Source organism: Bacillus rossius, chromosome 1, assembly GCF_032445375.1.
Source record: "Bacillus rossius redtenbacheri isolate Brsri chromosome 1, Brsri_v3, whole genome shotgun sequence".
Lineage (NCBI taxonomy): Eukaryota > Metazoa > Arthropoda > Insecta > Phasmatodea > Bacillidae > Bacillus > Bacillus rossius.
The window spans coordinates 8,275,642-8,296,476 of NC_086330.1; the positions used below are offsets into that span (position 1 = coordinate 8,275,642).

General features: G+C 36.9%; 2 protein-coding genes across 2 annotated transcripts in view; one reads left to right on the plus strand and one right to left on the minus strand.

Moving 5' to 3' along the window:
* The first annotated feature begins 1,731 nt into the window (after positions 1-1,731).
* LOC134531906 (gastrula zinc finger protein XlCGF57.1-like) lies at positions 1,732-8,620 on the plus strand. Its single transcript, XM_063367943.1, has 3 exons — positions 1,732-2,051; positions 4,117-4,260; positions 4,372-8,620. The coding sequence occupies exons 1-3, from the start codon at positions 1,917-1,919 to the stop codon at positions 5,896-5,898; spliced, it is 1,806 nt and encodes a 601-aa protein (XP_063224013.1). The 5' UTR covers positions 1,732-1,916; the 3' UTR covers positions 5,899-8,620.
* A 2,257-nt stretch (positions 8,621-10,877) lies between these two features.
* LOC134531913 (uncharacterized) overlaps positions 10,878-20,835 on the minus strand; it is a 68,735-nt gene continuing 58,777 nt past the window's right edge. Inside the window, exons 8-9 of the mRNA XM_063367956.1 lie at positions 17,777-17,919; positions 10,878-14,564 (exon numbers count right to left, since the gene is read on the minus strand). Coding sequence (XP_063224026.1) covers positions 14,481-14,564; positions 17,777-17,919 — 227 coding nt within the window. The 3' untranslated portion in view covers positions 10,878-14,480. The remainder of the gene's footprint in view (positions 14,565-17,776; positions 17,920-20,835) is intronic.

The following is a 20,835-nucleotide window of genomic DNA, read 5'->3' on the forward strand; positions in this document are numbered from 1 at the left end:
ATTTGGACACGATGCAGTGATAACAAAATAAAACCTAACATAACACACTAGAATCCTGATCAACAATTACACTTCACAATTACAATTACGTAGTACACTGGACTAAGAACACGTAGGCCCGTAACTCTGGCGACGCTACCTGAATCTTAGGACTGTCCCAGAAATTGACGCGTTAGTAAGCTTGAATGTTACATGTTGCCTACTGGCTGCCCCGTGCGAGCTGAAACTAGTGAGCCGATTGGCTAGGATATCGTGTGAAGCGCCGAAGTAACATCTCGTAGTTCACACACAGTACTTACGTATCATAACGAACGCTCATCTTGGAGCACTGAATAATTAAGTTAAATATCACTCGGTAAGTCGAGGCCGACCACGGAACTGTAAGAAAAGGTTTGCGGAATTATACACTATTGAAAACTACACATAGGTGAAAATAAGAATTGCTGGTCCCATGTTGCGCGGAGGCTGCCGGCCTCTATGAGCTCCGGAAGGATACTCCCGCTCTCACCGCGCGCGACCCCCCTCCCCCGCCATCCCTCCTGTGGAAACTTGTGATTTTCGCGGGAAACTGAACCGGCCAGGTTCGGGACAAGGCGCACGGTGAAACATAATTTTGGAGAAAATAAAGTGTTAAATAATGAAAATAATGTCTAATACTATCCTGTGGAAAAATACATACATTACATTTGTTGTAGTTCGGCAGAGGGAAATGCCACACCTGGCCAGATCCTTCCGCCGACGTAGCACTTGTTACCTGGCGTTCGCCCCGTTGCACTTTCTACACTCAGGTGTGCGCACGAGCGCATTCGGTGCACACGCCTTCGTGAGACGTTGATGAGGCATAGCTGTCTATGCGACATAGAGGAGCATTGGCGGTCGGTGTCATACTGTACATTCAATTATCACCACATTTCTTTGTAACTAGGACACATGTGTGCACTAGAAATCCCATTATGGACATCATAATTCAGACTTTTTCAGATTTTCCCTAATAGGCCCACTTTGGAGTGAATCCATACATTTACAATTAAGGTCCTCGGACTCTCAGCTCCTTCAAATTGCAACGCGCGAAGCTTTTTTGTGAACTTATGACCTGTGTGGTCACCTCAGACTTTCTTTTTTAGTGCGAATATGTATTATAGTGATATAAGGGCATACCTAAGTGTCAAATCTCCGAATCACCAAACATAATGGCAGTGTTGTGGTCAACAAATTTGTGTGTGACTTCCGTTTGATCCTACAATGGCCACATGCTGTCTTCCATCTGCAAACATGATGCGTGTAACAAACAGCTCTGGTCTAGAGTAAGGAAACCAGTCTCACCATCCAGGATTATTGTACGAGGGTCGTTTGGCCAACGAAACATTCTTACCTGAATACTGGCACTTTTACTTTACCAGCCTTTTAGTATAGTGTTCTGGGATAGCTCTATCCTGCTCATTGCCTTGTCTCAAATGCTACGTGGTCACTTCACACCCGAGAATAATTAAGAGTCTCATGTCTCCGTAAGTTGGATTACGGTCAAGCAGCCGCCAACTAGTACTCCGGCATATTTCACCTTGTTCACCCCCACAGTTTAGTCTCTCCTGGGCAGTAGACGAAAAAGTATCCATAAGTCTTACGAAAGTGAAGATGACGTAGATGTTAAGAAATTTCCTTAGTGTCCACCTTTTTGAATCTCTATTGTTGTATTTAGTCTATGATCCTTATTCTATGGGTTTCCTTATTTTGTTATTTGTAAACATGGCTATAACGTAAATGTTTAAATGTGATCGTAGTCCTGACATTTTGTTGAACGAAGTCAAAGCTCACAAATATGTCTTAAGTTTTATACATATTTTTTTACAGAGAAAATAAATAACGTATTAGAAGTTAATTTTTATATATTTTTCAAGTTTTAAGTCAACATTTTGGAAATGAATGAGGGCAAGCCAGACACTTGTCGGCTTTGTTTGTCTCGAGAAGGCAAAGTACCAATTTTCGTAAGCGAAGGCGATCGAGGCAGTCAAACATCTATCGCTGAGAAAATGATTTATTGTTTATCAGTTGAAGTAAGTACCTAATTATTTTAGTTATAATTGTCAGATTTCTGCAATTGGGCACAGGCCCGGTGGCAAGGATTGCAATTTACCCACCCTACCTTTCTCTCGCTCTTCTCCTGAATTGAGTCACACTCCTTGCCTACACACATCTCATCTGAGACATTGGATTCCCCTATCGTCACTACCATTGAGCATTTCCTTGCGTCCATTCTCCTTCAAATTTTTCTTGGAGTTATCCCTTCTACTTCTAGGCTTCCATCTCACAACTCTTTGCTTCAGCATTCAGCTCTTCCCACCCCGCTACCCTGTTAAATACTTTATACGCCCTAACTAGCCACTCCAAATGCCTTCCGCCCTTCTCTACCACCCCGTTCCTTCATCACAAGGAGTTGGGCTATTAAAATTCTCTTTATTTTCATTGCTAACAATTTTCCTAGTAAATGTAATCATCAGTAAAAGTTCTGTATCACATATCCAAGTTTATTCCCTGATCCTGATGGCATTATACTGTATACATTAATCTTGTGGTACATGATGCGTGCTGTTTTAATTTAGTACGTTGAAAGATTGTGGACATAACAAATACTTGTGATATAACAATGAATATGATCCTAAAATGTATATGAAAGAATGCATTTCACAAGACCTGTGTGACTATTTGTTTGTATTGTGATATTCAATTTTTTATTTTGTCCAGGATCTTTCGACGTACTGAACTAAAACAGCAAGCATCATGTACAACAGGATCAAGCTAACAGGATCATGCTCTCAGGATCTTTCGACATAACTGAATTAAAACAGGGATAAACTTCAATATATGAAACTGAAGAATTAGCCTATTTTTATTCTCCATAGTTAGCTACAGTTGTGCCAAACAAGAGATAAGTGATCGTGGTTAAACAATGACTGGCAGAGGCATAGTGAAAACACAGGTATTTGGAATTAAGAAACCTTGTTTTCAGGGTAAATTTAGGGACGTCTCTAGTACTTGAAAACATTTTCCGATTTTATTTACTTTTAGTTCCACGAATCTGTAATGTCCGATGCTGGTATAGTAATGTAAGTTATAAACTATTATTTTTCACAAACTAGTAGGAATTAAGAAACCATCCTTTCAGGGTAAATTTAGGGACATGTGAAGTGTGTGAAACCTTGTTTTCCAATTTCTTTTCTTTTCGTTCTAAAAAGCAGTGACATTAAATATTTACTGAAATGTATGCTATAAAATAAACAAAAAAAAAATTTCCACCTTTAACGTAACATAATAATGTTACTACTTATGTTCAGGATGGGTTTATTTCAGTTGTAAACCCAAGCCCCTGATAATCAAATCCACATTTTCATCATGTGGGAACATTGAGTGCTAAGTTTGGGGAATGACGGACCATGACCAACTCGACTATCTCATCATTATCGCTGGGTAGGCATCGTTAAAACCTGGAAAATGCTTAGCTTACTCATGCAGGATAAATATGGGCTTAAAAGCTTATCTGGGCGTAGTTGTTTCAGAAAAACAGTGTCTCGTTAGAGGTATTAGATTGGAGATGTGAGAGGAAGAGGACCCTTGCCACCAGATGAAAGCCCCGTTGTGAGTGTAACAAATCAAAATGAAATATCAAATATAGTCTAGTAGATGAGTTGTGGACAGAAATTGTCTGTATTGTCTAGGGTTTGAGGCTTGGATATTGTAGTCTGCATTGGAGGGCCTAATGGCAGGTAATACTCACCTTCATGCTGCTGGTGTGGTCTAGAAAATAAAAGGAAAATAAACCAAATACTTTTATACATATATATTAATTTATCTTCCTATCTGTCTGAATTAGGCAGCTCTCATTTGGCTATGTACTCTATTTCTGTGGCTATTATTTACACCTCTGGTTTACAGTCTAGGATTATTGTAACATAATGGCTAGAACTTGAGTAGTTTTATTCATTCATTTAAATAAAGTAAAGTCGTAAGAAAATCTCGCTCTAAGCTTAAATCTTCAAGTTCCTCAGGAAACTCATAAACAGGCATTTAACTGTAATTATGTGCAAATCATAGCTTGATTTTATTTTGTTGTTTGATTTGCAGGTATCTGAAGGTGATGGCTATCCAGAAAAAATTTGTTGTCTGTGTTTGGAGCTTACCAATCAGTTTTATGATTTTAAAAAGTTATGCCAGAAGTCAGATGCTGCTCTTCATAATTATTTATTTCAAGAAGCTGATAAATCAGGGGTGAGTACTTATTGTTATTGCATTCACTTTTGTAAGCTTTTTTTTAAAAATAATATTTTGTGTTTTAAGAATTAGAAATATGTATATTTTGGTTGGTTTCACATGTCTCAGGGTGTTGAAGTCAAAGAAGAGGATGGATTAAGTAACAATCAACATAATTCTCCTCCAGATTTGAAGCCAAAGACTGCTGAGGAAAAATCGCAAATCTCCATTGATTTGGGAAAGGCACAGCTTTTTTGTGAAGTAAACATAGTAGAAAATGAGAACGCGGGTTCAGCGAACACAGATAATTCAGACGAGCAAGACAGCAGTGAATCGGATGACTCTGCTCACAATCGCGTGGTAACTGAAGACAAGTGTTTGGCAGACAGCACAGCTAAAGATGAAGCGGAGTACACAGAATCTGTTTTAACTCCTCGTCAAAATAATCCGAACAGAAGTTTGTTCTCGTGTAAATTTTGCCCTAAGTCGTTTGCGAAGCGTACGTACCTGAGACAGCACGAAGTGATCCACAGCGATAAGAAACCTCACACGTGTTCCGAGTGCAACAGCAACTTTGCTCGCTCCGGAGGTCTGCTGCGGCACATGAAGACGCATGGTAAAGTCACAAATTCGAACGGTGGTAAGAATGCTGGCGACGCCGACTGCAAGAGCAAGACGTTCAGTTGCGAGGTGTGCTCGAAAGTGTTCACGAAACACGTGTACCTGAAGCGACACTCGGTGATCCACAGCGACGAGCGCCCGTACGCGTGCCAGATGTGCGGCAGCACGTTCTCTCGCACGGGCGACCTCGGCAAGCACTTGCGGACGCACGCCGAGGACCGCGAGGGGGAGCGTGAACGGGTGGCGAGCGCGGGCGACGGGGACTCCTCGCTGGAGTGCACGGTGTGCTACAGGGCGTTCACGAAGGAGCTGTACCTGAGGCAGCACCGGGTGACGCACGTGCGCAAGGAGGCCAGCTCCCACCTCTGCGACGAGTGCGGCAAGGCGTTCAAGCAGCGCGGGGCGCTGACCCAGCACAAGGCCGTGCACTCGGCCGTCAAGTCCCACGTCTGCGCCGTGTGTGGCAAGGCCTTCGCGACGCCGGGCCGCCTGCGGGACCACGCCAAGCTGCACGCCGGCGTCCGGCCCTTCCTGTGCAACGTCTGCGGGAAGGCGTTCGCCTCCAAGGACGGGCTGCTGGCCCACGAGCGCACGCACACGGGGGAGAAGCCGTACTCGTGCGCACTGTGCCAGCGGTCGTTCACCACCTCGTCCAACTACAGGACGCACGTGCGGCACCACACTGAGGGCAAGCGCTACCCGTGCGACCTGTGTGGCGCGGCCTTCTTCACCAAGTCCGGCCTGGAGCGCCACCAGAGCCTGCACACGGGCGTGAAGCCCTTCCCCTGCGACATCTGCACCGTTTGTTTCTACACCAAGCGAGAACTCAACAGGCACAAACTGTTTCATCTGGGAAACAAGAAGTTCTCGTGCGATCAGTGTAACAAGTCCTACTACGAACGACAGCATCTCGTCATTCACCAGCGAACCCACACGGGTGAGCGGCCGTTCACATGCACCTGGTGTAAGAAATCTTTTTTTGAGCGATCAAAGCTAAAGAGACACATGCAGACACATCTAAAAGGTAAAATATGAATGATGTTTGTATATCTACATAAGACTGATACTAACTACTTTCCAGATTATGTTTTAGTATTTCCCCCCTAATTTTATTATTATTATTAGTAATTTTACATTAAAGTTAGTGTGTAAAACTGTGTAAATATTGTTCAGCCTATCCACAAAATTTGGAAATTTTGTTTATTGCAAAAAGTATTCAACTGTGGATTGTACAAACAAATGAACTATTAACATTTTTGGCTTCAAGTTTATGAAAATTCTTGTCTTTTCATCAGAATTTAATTATAAATAATTTAACAGATTTTACTGTAGCTGCTTCACTTCAACTTCTAAATTTAAAACACTGACAGCAATTTTTTAGATGTTTCTGCAGAGAGTAAATAATTTTCCTGTACTACAGTTTTATTTTTGTCATATTTTAAATGAGAATTTTTTTTAAATGTTAATATATCTGTAGCATTTGTGTTGTTCAGAGATGAATTTTTTTTTAAAAAAAATGAACTAGTGTGCAATTAAGTTTATTAAATATGTATTCCATCTCTGACAGAGTGCATTTACAAAAGTAATGGCAGTAATTCTGACCTAAACTTCTTTATTTGTAGTTTATAAGAGCATTCCTGTAGTTTTTGAGGTGATCAGAGTCCTGTAGTAATTAATATGAAAATTTAAAGGTACTCCAAAATAATTTTTATGATCATTTGCTGTGTTGTTGTTGCTTTGTTGTGTAAATTTGTCATCATCAGTTGTTGAGTCACTCTAAAGGTAATTGCATGAAGGATCAGCAACAGTGTGGCTGTGAAACAGTTGAAATAGTTTTTGAGTGTGGCACTGGAGGGTATTGTTTGACTGCTGTCCTGTTTTTGTGTCACATCAAAGGGACCCTTTTATCTATGTAGTAGGTACTAAGAATTCAACGAAACTTGTTGATCTTCAAATGAAACTGATGGTGTGACCAATGTCTGTGGGCCAACTGGAACTAGCTAAAGAGGCAAAGTTGTTTGTATATTGCAACAGTCCTAAGGCTCTGTCACATACGCCAAGGGGATTTATTTAGTTTCTTCCTTCGTTACTTTTATGTAACAGCTTTTTCTTAACTTTTAACTTGATGCTTCCCTTACGTTTTTATGTTGTGCCACAAATATTTTCAGCAGATATTACTCTAAGTGAATATACGTTGAAACCATTTGTGGTAGAACTACGAATTTAAGGAAGACATCTAGTTAAAAATTTTAGAAATGGCCCTTAAATAGTAATGATAAAAAAAATTCAATCACAGTGTCATGTGAGACCTTAAGGCAAATTGTTTTGCTATAGTTCCTATTTTGAAATATCTATCCTAATTATTGGCACAACGAAGCATAAATAATATCCTTCCAAGCTTCTTTTATGCCTTTATTATCTGTTATTGAAGAGCAGTTATGACCACGAGGGAATCGTGTATGTCCCGTGGGCAACTGCAAATGACGGGACGTACAGAGACCACGAGTGTTCGCTCTAAGAGCGTGAAGCAAGATCCGGTAAAAAAAATCTGGATAACCAATGTTTGTGATTTAAAAATTAAATATTCAATACATATAATGAATCAATACAATCCCAGTGCCATGCATTTAATTTTTATTATTAAAAAAAGTGTGCATATTAAACCGGATAAATATTTTTTTTGGTAACTTTTGAAGGGTACAGTGATAAAATTTTAAAGCTTCCATTAACTCTTGAGTTTAATGAGCTGCATAAGATCTTCTTCTATATTACTTTTAATGAGTGAGATGCTGTAATGTTTTAGTCTTCATATGAAAAATTTCCCATTAGAAACATTATAGTGTATTCATTCATATCCATAACAGTCTTGACAGGAAAATTATACCCACGTTTAATGTAGTTAAATTATTAAAATATTTTGGTCAGTATAATGGTTGCACTTATTTACTACCCTCAGGTAACATATTATAGCATAATAATGTTTCTCATCTGTAAAGGTGAAAAATATGAACTCATTTTCATTATCACAAATGCTGATAAGATAAAGATTTTTATGCATTGTTCTCTCTAATATTGAGTCATAAGTTATTCACATCATCAAACTACATAGAATTTCAATAAAATTTACTAAAGATATTTATATTTTTGTGCTTTATTCTACTTTATAACTAATTTTCATGTGCAATATTGATGTAAAAATAATTTTATCGGTTTATTACATTGAGTGCCAAAATTGCTTGTTGATTATAAATTAGTTAAAACTATAATTTTGATACATTTTTGTTGTACTTAAGTGTATGATTGATGTACATTTTAAATTATTAAGGTGAAGCATACAAGTTCAATCTTCATAGTTCCTTTTTTAATTTTGATGTACATAACTCTGTAATATTTTTGCATGAAAAGTGTAATTAATGATCTCATGATGAGTATAGTATCAAGTAGATGTGAAAACTTGATTGTTCCTCATATTAAATGTACTTTTATAACTAGGCATTTTATAATTTTGTATACAGATAGCGTGCATAGATGTTTATATAGTCTTTGTGACATGCAGGTATAGTTAATATGTTCTGTAGCAATTTTTATGGACTAAATATTTTTACACAAAATAAATGACCTGTATTTATTTTAGCAGGTAATTGTTATTAAAAAATTTTCTTATGACAATCTTATTCAAAATAGGTACAGAATGTAACAGAAACATATAGAAAAAAATATATGTTTTGTATTTTCCATTAAATAGAAGTTCTTTCCACACACTTTTTTTTTGTTAAGTACCAGTTTATTGATGAATACTCATCTGCAATTAATGTTGTTACAACTCTGTCATCAGTAGTGTTTGATCTGTTTCATTTGTGAGAAAAGTGCATTCATTTTTATAGTTATATTTCCTGTGTATGCTTTTGTAGGTTATTTTTTAATCAACTTAACTGTAACTCGGAAACAATTATTTTTGAGTTAGATTTCACTTAAGGCTCATGTTGTCAGTAATTAACTATTGGCTGTTTAGAAGAATTGGCAGAGGGTGATGTATTTCAATGGATATTTTTAAAAAAAAGTCTTTGGGGCAGTCCAGTGTAGAAGTTTAAATAGCACAGAACTGACCGCCTGGCCTGAGAGGGAACAAAAGAAGAAAGAAAAGAAAAAAGACTTAACTAGGTGGGACCTGGAGACTAACAGTCAGTGGACGAATGCAGAGAACGAAGACAGTGTGAAGAGCAACACCATGGTAGTTGGTCTCTGGAAAGAAGCATGGATAACTGCTTCAAAGGTAGCGAAGGAATGTAGATAATGCTTTTGTGTGTCCAATCTACAAGCAAGCATCACTTAAAAATAACGAGAGCAGACGTGCAGAAAGTTGGCCTACTTTTGTGGTGCAGTCTTGCATGTGAAAGAACTGTGAACGATATGCTGACACTTAGTTGGAGAGTTTATATTTCTTATTTTTGATCGAGCATAAAGTCTTGTTGGCGGGGCGGTCACTGAAGGCAGCAACACATGGCACAGACCGGAACTCCGACCCAGGGCCTCGGGAACATGAATCCGGTGCGTCGCGGTTGTGCTTCTTTGGTCCTTTTAAACCAGCACATTCGGGAGCAGGCCACGCCGGATTAGGGATTTTGCTTGGTCATTTTACGTAAAAATGGTTTTTTTAAATGGGAATACCAAAGAAAAATTATTGTACAGTTTAATGTTATTTAAAACAAGTTATAATAGTCTGCTCTATATTGGTCTTTTACCAGAGTGGTTTCTTCATACTGATTGTACGCTATGACAAATGTTTCAAATGTCGGTGACGACTATGTCAAAAAATAGTGCCAGGTGTATAAGTTTATGATGTCATGGTGTATTTGTTTTTGGCACAAAGTTCCAGCGTGAAAACAAATTACGAAACTTACTTTCGGAACGTCCCTCATACTTTTCCTTATTCATTGTGAGCAAATACGAATGTGCTTGTTTAAGAACGATGCTGAATTACATATATGTATTAACATATTATAGCAAAAGAAGTATATCAGTTTCTTTTGTAGATAAATACTAAATGGCAATTAGATACTTAAAATAATATCATCCATGGTCAAATGCACATTAGAAAAATGTGTTCTTGAAACATAACTCTACATGTTAAGTGCATTAGAATTATTTGTAATAAAATGTAACCTATCAATCATAAGAACAACCACTAGTTTGTTTGATAGGGTCTTAAGTCGGAAGTCTCTGAACGACTTGGGCACTGTCTTGTTCATAAAAATTTGAGTCATGCTAGGGTGTTGGGTTTGCAACATGATCACGACATGTTAGCGGTCTTGATCACTGTTATGTCTACACATAGTTCTCAACCCAATGTGTTGTGATTCTGGTTGCTGCCGTTTTTTTTTACTGCACCGCGAACCACATAACCATAACCGACTCACACTTACGGTCTCCCACACCCGTTCGCATGGCTGCCAACCTAGATGTTTGCAACTCAATGTCATACATTACAGTCACTAAGGACATAATGCATCTAACAACATGTCTAAAATGTATGTCTGTAGAAACAAAATTACAAGCTATACTTATAACATCCATAAAAAAAGGTTACAGTCCATTCAGTTATCTGAACACTGTTAAAGTCAGCCTTTTAAAATGTCGCTGCCTGTAACTGCAAATTAGTCAGGCTTACATCCTGTCTAAGTTGGCAGCGAAACTAAGAAAACTAGCTTCACTATTTAATTTAGTTTTGATTGCGCTACATTTAAAAGCAGCTGACTGACTGACTTTCTTTTATGAAAATGAGAGTAAAACCTGGTGTAAAGAAATATCCTTAAGTTTGTAAAATTGTACATTTTTTCGCGATTGTGTCAGTCATATGCATGTCATTGGGCCCACTGCAATGTTGAATTTTCCATCTGGCGGAAAGATTTTGAAGTATATTTGAAACAAGGCTTACAAAAATTTTCCATTTAAGGTAATCAAACTGTATGGAAAAGTATGGATGGGTTTTAATAAACACTTTCAAACTGCAGAAAAAACTGAAAATCAAATTTATTACCTTCATAACTTAAAATACCAGAAATAAACATTTAATATTCTAAAATATTTTTTTAACAGTATTTCGTAATCAAAAACAGTTACTAACCTCTAGTATAAAATAGTACACCTAGTAATGCCATAAATACAACATTATTCTTTAGGTTTCTGCCCGTAGACTTTTAATACAATATGACCCTAGTACAATTGCACTTGCTAAAAAAAAAGTATATTAGATATTCTATGATCTAATGAGGCTACTTAATCCTTAAAATAAATACATATAAGAACAAATAGATACATTGTGCACCAATTACCATCGTGCAACTAAAATATATATATAAAAAAAACTAAGTTTTGTGTTGACTAGAATTATATAGAAAAGTTGTGAAATATCACTAGTATATTATTTACCTACTTAACATCCTACAATAATAATTTGTACTCAGCTCATTAATTATTATTATTATTTTACAATAGGCACATAAACTAAGCACACATTGCATTTACAAAAAAAAAATTCATTTTGAAGTGATAAATCCCAATTGAAACTTCACCCAGAAAAATTTCAAACAGAAGTGAAGTAGGGATGGAATAATACAATCCTGTTAGTTGTAAGCTAGACTAGATAGGAAATTTTCACTAAACACTGCCTGCCGAGAACTAGCGTGGCTCTTTAGAACAAACATGTCACCATTTACAAGGTGGTCTCATTGTCCATTTATGCTCGAGAAGCACAGGTGGGGGGGGGGGGGGGGGGGGGGGGGTGGAAGGAGCAGATGAACATTTTTTCCCCCCCGATAAATGAGCAGAATTATTGTTGGGTGTGTTTTTCTACAAGCATATAATACTGGAGACTAGAATGGTGTGTTTAACATTTTGGACAATTGCTGCTAGATTTATTTGTGCCATTTTCATTCTTTACATTTACTCTAATACCAAGTACTGAGTTTGTTTCTTTATCGCAATCTTCTAGCTTAGATTTATAGCATTTTTTAATTGCATCAATAAAAAAACACGGTACTGCTATATGATGGATTTGTTGATATTTTACACTTCATGAATTATTCAATGAAGCAATTGTATCTTGAAATTACATCTGTGTTTGAGAATGCATAATTTTAACTTCTGCTTACGCAGCATATTTTTTATAGCATTTCTATTTACTGTGTTTTATCGCATAATGGTCGCACGCGCGTAATCGTCGCAACCATATTTTAGGCTGTCAAAATTGGGATAAAAAAACTTCTCGCGTAAACGTCGCATGATGTTTTTGGTCCTGCTAGTAGATGCAGAGCGCTTTGTGTAGGTATCTTTTCCGTATAAAACGATGTATTTTAAAGTAGAAATCTAATATTTATTTGGTCATTACCACTTACTTAATAAGTTAACAGAAAAATACGAAGTTGTTTGATGTGTAAATTTTCTTATAAAGACGTTTTTAAACGTTATTTCCTTTATCTGATTGTCTGCGTTGCCGCGGCGTACCGCTTATAAAAATGTAGCCAGCGCATCATTCATGTTTGGTTATGTTGCTTCCCGTATAAAGTGCGCGCACATAGTCGAATATAGATATCTCGCCGATTGGATGCAACGCGCTCTCTCTGTCAGGAGCCGAGTTAACTACATTTGATAGCCCGCATTCTTTCGTGGCAAGTGTGTACTACGACACGTTAGTTCACGTCAGATTCAAGTGGCTTGCGTTCGCGTTTTGGTTTTTCTATTTAAAGTTGAAGAAAGGTTTTTGTTTAAGGAATTATTAATACAGATTGTTGGGCGTGCTCTTGTATACTCCACCTTTTTTTAAATAAATACTTTCCATGAACGGGTTTTGTTTTTATGAATAACTTTACCAAACATTTTTTTCCCCCGCATAATCGTCGCACCCCTAATTTTCAAACTTGATTTTAGAATAAAATGTGCGACGATTATACAAGAAAACACGGTAATTTTTTTTTGTTATCTTGTTTACTAAGTGTTCAATAAAAATTGCCATTAAATCTATTGAAGTCTGTAAATGTCGCTAAAGGTGACCTAATTTATGCTCAGGGGCGAGCGTACTAGTACCACCCTTGGCCCTTCCTTCTATCTATAATACTAACTCCAAGAAGACAAGCCCCTTAAAACTAATGAAATATAATGTTTTTTCATCTCCAGAAATACCATTTTTGTTTTACAAGCATATATATGTTCATGCAATGACAGTCTATTAAATAACTTCAATCTTTTAAGTACCATGCAAGTTAAGGTTCCTGAGTATTTTAAGCACATTGTTCAATGCCTACATTAAGTAACGAGTGGCTAACTGCATCACACTACTACATATCTTTTTTTATTATAAATAAACTAGTGTCTTTTGTATTTCTACAATTTGAATACAATACACAGAGATATATATAACACGAACTTTACAATTATTCACAAAAAGGAAGAGAGCTGTCTAAAAATAAATGCAAATGTGGTTGATAACAATTATGTTTCGGTACAAGTACACAAAATATGTCAAGCATAATTTATATTTTTTCATTAAAATAGCACATTCCAGATCATCCAGCCAATATACACATTGTCCACCCCACCATCTCAGATTTGGATAAAATTTGGTTCACTGTATCTTCAGAAAAATAAAAGAAACCCATATTTTTAATTTTTGGAACATTTGCTCTAGTTTGGAATTTAAAGCCCTTCAAAGTTTCATTCTGATTGGAGGAATTTTTTTAATCCACAACCAAAGTCGAGTGAAACATCTTGCTTCAACTTATATTTTTAATAACAGTTATTTTGTGCTGTGTCTAATGGTACCAACTCCGAGATTGTAAAGATTAATAGAAAAAATTCATAATAGGATTAGTGAACTGATGTTTACAAGATTTGGTAATTCATTTTTTGCACTTCCAACATAAATTGCACATACTTCTGGGCATTTAATTATATTTGACGAGTAATATTTGAAATCTATTAAAAATTCTGAACAAGTATGGTGAACTTCACGATTCTACATTAATAACTGTTATTACAATAATGGAAGTTGAAGCAAGATGCGTCACTTGACTTTGGTGTAATTTTTTTAATTCGCAACAACAGAGGGAAACTCTGAAGGGCTTTAAATTCCAAACTAGAGCCATTAATAAAAAATAAAAAAAAAGGGGGGGGGGTTATTATATTTGTCTGAAGATACAATGTACCAAATTTCATCCAAATCTGATATGATGGGGTGGACATCCCTAGATAATATGGCATTGAATGCCCCGGAGACCTAATTTTATAGCTTGTATGGTGCATTATTAGGCCCATTACAACATTGTCCAAAATATACTGATAAGGCATAATTTGTACTTTTAAAATACATTATTTAAATGCAAGTTCTAGAAATGTAATTAAATTTCAATGTGTACAAAATCTCAACTACTCTATAGAACGAATAATAAATTATTTTTAATTACCAGGTATTAAACCAAAACTATAAAATGCACTTTGTGCAACATAAAAAAAAGCAAATCAAAAACAAACAATGTTTAAGCCACTCGAGTGGGTTTAGAAACTATCCTTTCACTAACCACTAGGAAAACTACACCAATACTGTGGAATGTTGAAGTGTGCATTTAAGCCGAGTTGGCTTTTAGTTCCATGGCTAGCTTGTAGCCGAGTTCTGGGCGTCTGTCTCTTCCTTCTACCATTGCCTTCACCTGGAAAAAAAACATTGAAATAATTTTGGAGCACTTTTAACAGTTTCTGTTTTGTCTGCAAGTACTCAAAGTGTTGTGTCTGGAGCGTTGCGCTGAGGGGCAGAGACGTGGACTCTCAGGAAGTATCGACAGGAATGTATCGTGATGTTGGAGAAGAACAGAGACAATTAAGCGGATGGATTGAACATCCAGTGAAGAGGTCCCGAGCAGAGTTTGCCAGAAAAGGAAACATTCTACAAGCAGGTCTACACAGGAAAGCATGTTACAAGAAGGAGTGATGTTAAGGCCCCTGTCTACCCGGGCACACACACGGTACGCAGAGCTTTAGGAAAAAACACGGAATTTTAAAACTTCTCAAGTTATCTGCATGGGATCTGCTTACGAAAAGCATTTAAGAGTTCGCTGAGGGCCCAAATAGTATTTTTGATTTGGATTCAGTTTTTAAACTATATTTTTTGAAGAGTTAAAATGGCTAAAACGCGTGTTTTCAGAGTAATTTTTTGTCGTAAAACAACCAGTACAGATTCTTGAAAGCACTTAAGGGACTTGCATTACCCCTTTATGTTCCTTTCTCAGTCATATAATGTTACGGTCACCGCTCAGATTTCACAGTTGTCCTGTGACGACGGGAAGACTGCGCACCAGTCCAGAAGCGACACCGCGCTAGAAGCACCAGCGAGCATCGTGCTTATCATCCCGCCTCACTAGCACACATACACCCCTGACGAGGCGGGCCCCTTAAGGTAAGTTTGAAGGAAAGCAAAAACAGGGAAATAGCAGGATACAGCTAACGGACAATACTACACAAGGAAGATGGGAGTTCCAGGAACAAGTTGGAACACACTTTCTGAAATGAAAGTCACTGTTGGCTCTTACATTAGGGCTCTCTAATCAATGGCCCTGAACCTTTTTAATTATAAAAACTAAAGCATGTAAGGATGCCTAGAATTATTTATCATTTCAATTAAGATATAGTTTAATTTTTCATGTTATGTACGAGTGAAAGCAAAATGATGTACTAAATTATAGTTTGCTCCAAATTTCTTGGATTCTTATCCTACTATGTGCTTATAAATTAGTTGGTTGGGATCTAATTGCTCGCCTAGTCTCATCACAAGAGTGAGGTGTCTTAGTGAACATGATCAGTAAAGAGCTGAGTGAAATCTCTTAAGTAGCAGTTAACACATAAGTGGGTTCTCGTACAAATCTGTAACAAAATTTACATAACTCCCAGCTGGCTTTAGGAGGGGAAACTGTAATTCATTGTTTACAAGCTGTAGTGTGAAGTTATATTTGTAGTAGTTATGTAACTGCTAAGCAAAGACATCAGTAATTTTGTGAGAAGTGTCTATTATGTTTACTTCGGCATAAAGCTTGGTGATCAAGACCAAAAACTGGGCACCGCACAAGGTATGTTGTACATGAGTTGAGGGACTGACACTGTGGAAAAATAGTGCAAAAAAATCAATGCCCTTAGCAATTCCAATGGTTTGTAGGGAGCCACAAAATCATATTAACAACTGATTGGTCACAGTCCAAAAATGTCTTTTACTTAAGGGGTTTTATTTCTTATTCACCCCATGTCTGAACAAGCGTTTTGGGATGCTAAATAGCACATAACTTCTTTAATACTTTGTTTATAATTAAGATTGCAGCAAATAATTTAGATAATTATGTAAATAAATTATTAAAAGTGAAACCATCAAAAATATTACATTATAAGAGATAAAATTGGTGAAAACCAACTTAATTTTAAGTTGTCAGCAATTTTCTCTCTTACAGCGTAAAATGTTTTAATGGTTTCAGTTTTAATAATTCATTTACATTATTATCTAAATTATGTGCCACAATGGTCATTATAAACAAAGTATTAAAGAAGTTATGCACAATTTAGCATCCGAAAATGCTTGTTCAGGCCAGGAGTGCTTTACTGCCCTTTAAAAAAAACTTTACATGATACAGTAAGTCCTCTATTTACGTCGTACCGATTTACGTCGTTTCGGATTAACGTCGCTAATGTTTGAGTACTCATGTTTCAATTTAAGTTATCGCCGATTCACAATAACCGTAAATCTTTATTTTAACCAAAACATTGTATATAATTCGTTTATAATTCTTTGTTTCCTTCGGTAGTTAATTTATGCTATGTAGCGTAAGCTACACGTTCACCGCCTTATCTTATCATACATCATGAGGGACGCTTCCTGCTCTCCGCTGCTTTATATTTCAATCAATAAAGGTAATAAAGCAGCTGGTTAAATAACCATTCTATAAAGCTGAGAAGTACTAGTTGGACTTGTTTCCCACGCTGTCGGTTGTCATTTGCTGATAAAATTGCCCGTTGTCACGTCTGTATGCCAGTGCTTCCGGCCGACCTTGGGCCGTGGCCGGCCGGTGGCATGAAACATGGCTCATTTTGCGTCGTTTCTATTTACGTCGCGGTTTTCAGGAACGTAACCCCGACGTAAACCGAGGACTTACTGTACAGGAAAAGTAAAATCATATTTAACATCAGCATAAAAATACTTATAAAATCACCTTACAGTCATAAACATTGTTCCAAAAATTTTAAAATGTCACATAGTGTTATTAATCAATACAGTTTATTTTTTAATAGCAACCGCAAACCTTCGGTAATAATAGCATTTATCATAAAAATATACGTTCAAACCAAAGTACAAGATTTCAGTTGTCCATTTTGAAACCACAAGTTAACCAATATTAGAGCATGAAAGAACTTGTGCTATGCAGCATTGCCAAATTTTGAATACCCGTGCACAATGCCTTTAATGCCTTTTTCAAATGCATTATAGGAACATTATGTGCTGATTATTTGGGTGAATACAGAAATTTGCAGAAATAATTTTGAAAATGATATAGTAATACACATTTTTATAACAAAAATTACCATTGAAGAAACCATTATGATGCAGAAACAAGCTTTCTCAAAAATTCCCCTGACCCATCAAAAAATTCCCTGACTTTTCCAGGTTTTCCTGACCTGTTTTAAATTCTCTGACTTTTCCTGGTCTTTGGTCACCCTGATTGCAGTCAGTGAAAACTACATATTGTAGCTCTATCAACATTGGTGGTGCAAAATTTTGTTTTTGAAGCTGTGTACTGTGTAGTCTATTATTTACTATCTGTACAGTCACTGAACTACATCCTGTCCATTCATTCATGTTACACGCTTAAGTATCTTTTAAACTCACCTGTGAAGACTCGACAATGACACCGTTATCTGCAATAACGGTTTGTTTAGTTTTCTCTATGTCCTTGAGATCAACTCCTCGGCTGCAGTCATCTATGAGGATAGTGCGGTACCCGCTGGTGAGTGCATCTATGGCCGTCGCCCCTGCAGGCGAAGCATCGTCACAAGTGGAAGAACATTCGAGACACTTCTCGAATACTGAACATGTTGGGGGAGCAGTTTCAAACATCTCTACTTCTGACTGGCTGGTGTTTATGTAAATACTAAATAAATATTTAACAACAGTTTCTAAGTAATAGAGCTAGGTGGTACAGTGGTAGACACTGAATTCCCACTCCGAAGGATTAAAGTTTGGAATCCTGGTCTGCCCATTCTGATAGTGGTTTTCCACTGTATCTGGAATCACCAAAGGCCATGAAAGATTTTTTCCCAGAATTCCTGTTTCGCAATGTCTTGTAGTACAATGGTTAGGACCTAAAAAGGGGGGGGGGGAACGGGGGATGGTAACTCGCGCACAGGATCACATACATATACAGTTATGGCCACAGAAACGTTTTTGAAGTCTTTAGATTTTTGAGGTCTGTGAATACAGCATTAGGTAGGAGTAATTTTGTGAATGGAAAGGAAATGTATAACCATGGTGCTGCCATCTGTGACAGATTGTGCAAACCGAAGTTCACAAATCCAGAAGGAAACTTCATAGTATTAACAGTTTAATGAACTTAAAAACAAGATGGGCATTATTTTAATGAAATTCCTTGTCGAAAATCAGATCCAAAGCCGGGGTTTAGAATTTTTAAGTCTTTTTTTCAGTTTTATTGGAGCCGTTTCATTACATAGTTTAAAATTTCTGTCTACAAGTGGAATGGTTCCATAGTCGATGTAGCTGCTCCGACAGCAAATTCTAGCGGCGTGTTGAAAACACAATTTCTGTATACCATGTTTTCTCGCATAATCGTTGCAGATTTTATTCTAAAATCAAGTTTGAAAAGTAGGGGTGCGACCATTGTGAGGAAAAAATTTTTTTGTTAGGTAAAGTTATTCATAAAAACAAATCCCGTTCATAGAAAGTACGTTTATTTAAAAAAAGGCGGAGTATACAAGAGCACGCCAAACAATCTATATTAATAATTTCTTAAACAAAAACCTTTCTTCAACTTTAAATAGAAAAACCAAAACTCTAACGCGAACGCGTGAACTAATGTGTCGTAGTGTACACACTTGCCACGAAAGAATGCGGGCTATCAAATGTAGTTAACTCGGCACCTGACAGAGAGCGCGCGCGTTGGATCCAGTCGGCGAGATATAGATATTCGACTACGTGCGCGCGCTCTATACAGGAAGCAACATAACCAAACATGAATGATGCGCTGGCTACATTTTTATAAGCGGTACGCCGCGGTAACGCAGACAATCAGATAAAGGAAATACCGTTTAAAAACGTCTTTAAAAGAACATTTACACGTCAGACAACTTTGTATTTCCGTTAATAAAATAAATAAGTGGTAATGACCGAAATTAAATTTTAGGTTATACCTACACCGCGGCGACGCAGACGATCAGATAAAGGAAATAACTTTTAAAAACGTCTTTGTAAGAAAATTTACACGCCAAACAACGTCATATTTTTCCGTTAATTTATTAAGTAAGTGGTAATGAATGAATAAATATTAGATTTCTACTTTAAAATACATCGTTTTATATGGAAAAGATACATACACAAAGCGTTCGGCATCTACTAGCGGGACCAAAAACATCATGCGACGTTTAAGCGAGAAGTTTTTTTATCCCAATTTTGACAGCCTAAAATATGGTTGCGACGATTACGCGCGTGCAACGATTCTGTGATAAAACACGGTATTTATCATGCTCAGCATCATTTTAAGGAATTCTATGTTAAATTTAATATTATAAGCGTGTTTTCAACATAAGAAGACATAAATTTGCCCGTTAGATGAGGTTAGATGTTACACATCTCAGCCGTGTACTGAAAGACAAGCTAACAGTTTTTATTTTAAATTGTGGGGTTTGAAAAATTGTACATCAAACAATAGAGAGGAGCCCAACAATAGTATTTGCTTGGTTTTCCTCAATGGCCTTGGCAAAGGTGCCGATACATTTGGGTGAGTAATTTATAGCTGTTGAAACCACTTGCTTAGTGATGATTACTGTTAATAAATACATTTTTTTTAAAGGTAATATTGTTTGCACTATTTAGTTAAATGGAGAAGATCATTGATAAACCATCTATAAGTTTGAAGTTGACAGAGAAAGAAGTACAAAGTAAGTACACTTCTATTGAAAATAATGAAGATAATTGTTACAGGGCTCAGAAAATTTCCTATGACTGTTAGATAAATGTGTAAGCAAATGCAGAGCCAAAAATGTACCCATCATGGCACCCTCCTCAAACTATTGCAGTTAAGTTGAAGGAGACACTTGCAGTTTTGAAGAAGAAAGTCATTGTACAGAAAGTGACCATGCCAGATTCATGGATCAGCAATCTTATCGTAGTTGAAAAATCTGATGGAATATTGAGTGTGCCTTGATCTCCAAGACCTTAACTTAGAAATGAAGAGAGTATTACCGAATATCAACAATTTCAAGCAAAACGTAACTTTATAAATCTCCACGGGCAATGCCCACCATGTTTAGCGCTAGTGAAAGCAGGAACTGCCTGCCAGGAACTTAACATGGATGAACTTTTGGGGGCCAGCATCTCACATCCAGGTCAGGGGGGACAAAGAAATACCTGAATGTTATTTGCTCTAAACCACTGCTAAGCACAAGATGATGTAAGTTATTAAAACCCACTAACATTATTTCCCTGACTTGGTTTTTAATTCATGTTACCTTATTTCACTTAAGAGAAATTTATAATTAAATTTACATAAAATATGAAACATTCTTGCTCAACCCTACAATCAAAATCATACACTTATTTTTTTTTGTCGACCAATTTATTTTGTCTTATTTAATTTATATACCAAATTAATTTTCCTCTTATTACAATTTTAATTTCAAACGTTTTGTCCAGTTTTCCTGAAAGTTATACAAAAT